This window comes from Diprion similis, chromosome 14 (assembly GCF_021155765.1).
Source record: "Diprion similis isolate iyDipSimi1 chromosome 14, iyDipSimi1.1, whole genome shotgun sequence".
Taxonomy (NCBI): Eukaryota; Metazoa; Arthropoda; class Insecta; order Hymenoptera; family Diprionidae; genus Diprion; species Diprion similis.
In genome coordinates this window covers 2,364,789-2,368,916 of record NC_060118.1, presented here as the reverse complement: position 1 = coordinate 2,368,916, position 4,128 = coordinate 2,364,789, and the positions used below count along the sequence as shown (strand labels likewise).

At 37.4% G+C, this 4,128-nt stretch overlaps 1 protein-coding gene across 1 annotated transcript; it reads right to left on the bottom strand.

The window, feature by feature from the left end:
• Positions 1 to 2,079: 2,079 nt before the first annotated feature.
• On the bottom strand, positions 2,080 to 3,621 carry LOC124414423. Its single transcript, XM_046895371.1, has 2 exons — positions 2,208 to 3,621; positions 2,080 to 2,084 (listed from the first exon to the last, which is right to left on the bottom strand). Exons 1-2 carry the CDS (start codon positions 3,619 to 3,621, stop codon positions 2,080 to 2,082), a joined length of 1,419 nt encoding a protein of 472 aa, XP_046751327.1.
• Between the last annotated feature and the right edge of the window lie 507 nt (positions 3,622 to 4,128).

Genomic DNA, 4,128 nt, shown 5'->3' with positions numbered 1-4,128 from the left:
TTTTTTTATATATTTTTTTTATTTTGGAAACTAAAAAAAATCCAAAAAAATATGAGTCAGCCGCAGCCCACTTTCTAATTATGATAGATATTACTTATTTTTCACACAGAATCTGTGGGAAAAATTGCAGCATTTTAAAAATGGTGTTTTTTTAGTAATCCTTTTTTTACGGGGAAACGATCGTCGCGCCACCTGAAGGAGTAGCGAGAAAATTCTTTAAAAAACTTAGGCTTCTTTTGAAGTGGAATCATTGCGAAAGAAAAGTTATGCAAAGATCTGATGACACGAGGCAAATGACTCTTCAATTTCACTTGGAATGTCCCATATACATAATAGGTACAATCAACGCTTGAAAAAATTCTCAGCCGTATTTACGACTTTACAGCAAGTTTGCGAATGCGCACGTTCAAAGTACAGAAGATACCACTTTCAAGTCCTAGGAACAAAGTAGTATTTTTATCGCTGCGAGTATGCGCACCCGCATAGAAATGATCAAATGAACAATTCACGCACAATATACTATATTCAATCAAATAGATTTGTTTAAAAAATACTTTCCCCTCACAAAAAAAAAAAAAAACATTTCTCGCACTGTTTGAAATTACACAAAACTTCATTAGGTTTGAACAAATTATCATTTTAGATTGAATGGACATTTCTCAGAGTGAACCTCGATATTTTTAAAGTAAAATTTTGTACATTATATTACCATTTGTGAATTTCACTTCTACTTCACTTCCACATGAATCGCAATGTCGTTTCCTGTGGATTCGGACATGATCATCAATCACATTGAGAAAATTTTCTTTATTCGCCATGTGTTTGATATTGACGCCAGCTGTGACCAATTTTACGTCACGGGGCTTACACTTCTTTGGGCAAATCAGTGTTTCTTGAAAACTCGGCATTTCACTCATAAGTTCAGCGTGTAAGGTATCGACGCTAGTAGAGCAGTCCACTAATTGTGACACATTTTTACTCGGCTCAATTTTCTTAAATTTTAACAAAATTTCTCCCCGTAATTTGTAAGTGTGTTTTCGAAATTTTTTCTCCATTGTGTCCGAGATAATGTTGAAAAGATCATTACTTTCTCTATTGGCTACAACGTAATTTCCGAAATTGGTATGATCGTAAACCGCGAATAAAAGTACTTGATAAATACTGTCAAATGCGCACGTATTCTTGAACGAGAAATGACTTCCATTTATTGTAGTATATCCCAACATCATGGAAGTGCCGTTTTTAAGTATGGGAAGGTTTTTTGATTTTGAGGCAGATGAAAGAGCATCGAGAATTCTTTGTTCACCTGCACCCAAGTACTTAGCTGTTCGTTTTTTTTTTTTACATTCATCTTTGGCATCCTTCTCAGCTAGGCCTTTGTGATTTTCAAATTCAGTGTACGCGATTTTCTCTGCAATTCGATCAGATTGATGACACACTTTACAAAGTCGCCTTCGATTACCAGGGTCGCTTTCATTTTTCAAAGGTAATGAACAACCTGGGTGAGCGTGAACTTTTTTCTTGCATACAACACACTGGTATAGTCCGCTTGGTTCTTCACCTTTGTTGCACTTTTTGCAAGTTTCGTCAATCGTTGCATTTTCACGAAATTCTTTTAACGGTGTAGGGGAGAGTGTTGTACCTTGGACCAGTATTTATCAAATCGCCACAACTTTTTATTCTTTGAACAAAACCTCATCAAATTTGTGCCAGAATATAGCCTAAAGTCTTGAGTTTCAAACATGTATGCGTTATAAATAATGAATTTTGTACTGCGCTCAATAGTTGAAAAAACAATAAATGGTCCGAGGTACAACATGGGACTGTACCTTGGACCACAGCATATTGTACCTTGGACCGGTTATGTTTCGCCTGTCAGACGACAACCGTCGGCTAGATAACGAAAAAGAAAATGGTATTTACAGAGTACAAAGCACAAAGGTTTTCATAGTAACGTATAAAACTCGTAATTTTCGTAGTTTGACAATACAACTGCTATAACAAAAAAATAAAAAATGAATGACGCTAACTGTACTACTCTGAAATGGTAGGCTTGACAAAAAATAAACTTGAAAGCTTTTAATCTGCCATAAACGAACGTAAAATTATTAGTTATTTAAACTTAATAAAATTTGGACAAAACTGTTGTTTCACAAAGTATTTTCATAATATCGTTTTACATTCTTTTATTATACTTTTTCACTGACTTAGTTTATTCCATCCAAGTGCATCTTGTTTCTTGCTTTTGTTTTTCCTCGTCCATCTATCTGTTGGATCGACAATTTTTTTCTGTACTCGACTTGTTAACTTTAATGGTATTAGTTTTTTTGATTTTTGTTGTTCAACTTGTGTTTTTTCCGGAGTATCCGTCAAAATTCTGGACTTGCCTTTTTGTCTTCCTCTCCGGCCGGTTGTCTTTCTTGGAGCTGCTTTTGGAAATGGTCGTATTTGTTCTGGCGTTACGCATACGCCAATAGTTGTGCTGGTTGACGGTATTGCTTCATCAGTTGACACATTCTTAGGAGAAACAGGCGCCAGTTCCTCAGTGGATTCAGGGCCAGGTCGGTCCGTCACAAAAGCAGACAAATAGTCATCCTCACGAAAAATATTCCTGTTAAGTGGCCAAATTCCCGTGACTTCGAATCCCTTAACGATGTTATGCGGCGTGAAGGCTCTTGGATAAGACTTTCCAATTATTGCCGCAATATCATAAATTGTTATCGGTTTTCCTGGATTACATGTCATCCACTCGCTGGCAGCTTGATTGTAAAATGTTTTATATGGACCAAACACCGTCCTGTCTAGCGGTTGTGTTTTGTGTGAGGTATGAGGTGGTAATGTCAATAATATCACACCAGTCGCTCTTGCTATATTAATCGCTGGAATAGAGACGTGCGTCTCGTGATTATCCAAAATCAGGATAGTTGGATTATCCTTAGACGGGCTTACATGTGCAATAAAATGTTTTAAATATTGTACAAATATTTCTTCAGTCGACCAGCCGGATGAATTCGCAGCTCCTATACATCCTGGTGGAGCTCCTCTTAACATGTGATCCTTAAAATTTTTCCTGGGAAAAATTAGCATTGGCGGAACTTGATTTCCAATAGCGTTAATGGCAGCGATCATAGTGACGTTAACACCACGTTCCCCAGAAGTAACACTACCAACTTGTTTCAGTCCTTTAATTGCTACGATCTTGGGTGGCACGTGTACAGTTGTGTTGGCAGTTTCGTCAAGATTGAAAATACGATCCGGACTGAAATTCCCGCGAGATATGCAACTCTCTAAGTTATCGAAAAATTTTCTGACATTATCTTTGTTGAAACTGGTCGCCCTGGCCAGACTTGTTGCCTCTGACTTTCTGTGTGATAGAGTTGGATGCCGCTTCATAAAACCACGCATCCACTCTATCCCTGCTTTTTTGTTTTTATCCCAGTTGTCAGGAACCTGTTTTCCATTTGCTTTTGCAAATTGATAGGCCAAAATTTTGGTTTCGTTCTTTGATAGGCCATAATGCATAGTCGCAGCTTTTTTCAGATAATCGACCAAGGTTCCTTCTTCTTCGTTTGTAAATATCTTCTTAACAGCCAACTTATTGGTAGATTCGTATTCGAACATGCTAGTTTGTTTAGTACATGCTAGTTTGTTTAGTACGATGTACTGCTAAGTGGCGGAGTAGTGTCGTTTTCGAAATCTCATATTGTTTGGCTGAACTGGACACCGAAACCCCATGCTCTAAGACGCTTTTCATAGCACGTTTTAGGTTATTTACGTTTATTGGTGGTCGCTTTTTTCCTGTTGCACTGCGTGGCATTTTTAGGCTCTAGAATCAGATATTATACAAATAAATATATAATGAGACTTTGACACAGTAGATAATCAATCGCGAGACACAGCTAAGTTACAGGATTATGGTATGTTTTACCTTGGACCGGTCCAAGGTACAACACACTATAGTGGTCCAAGGTACAACGCACGAGCATTCGAAACAATTGGTAGCCTAATTATTTATAGGTTATGTTGATTTGAACGCCACTATCTCCATTTTAAAATAGGCATTTCAACAGCATATAATCCTCAATTGCGATTCGTAAAGCCTATCAGAACATACATTTCACACCTCCG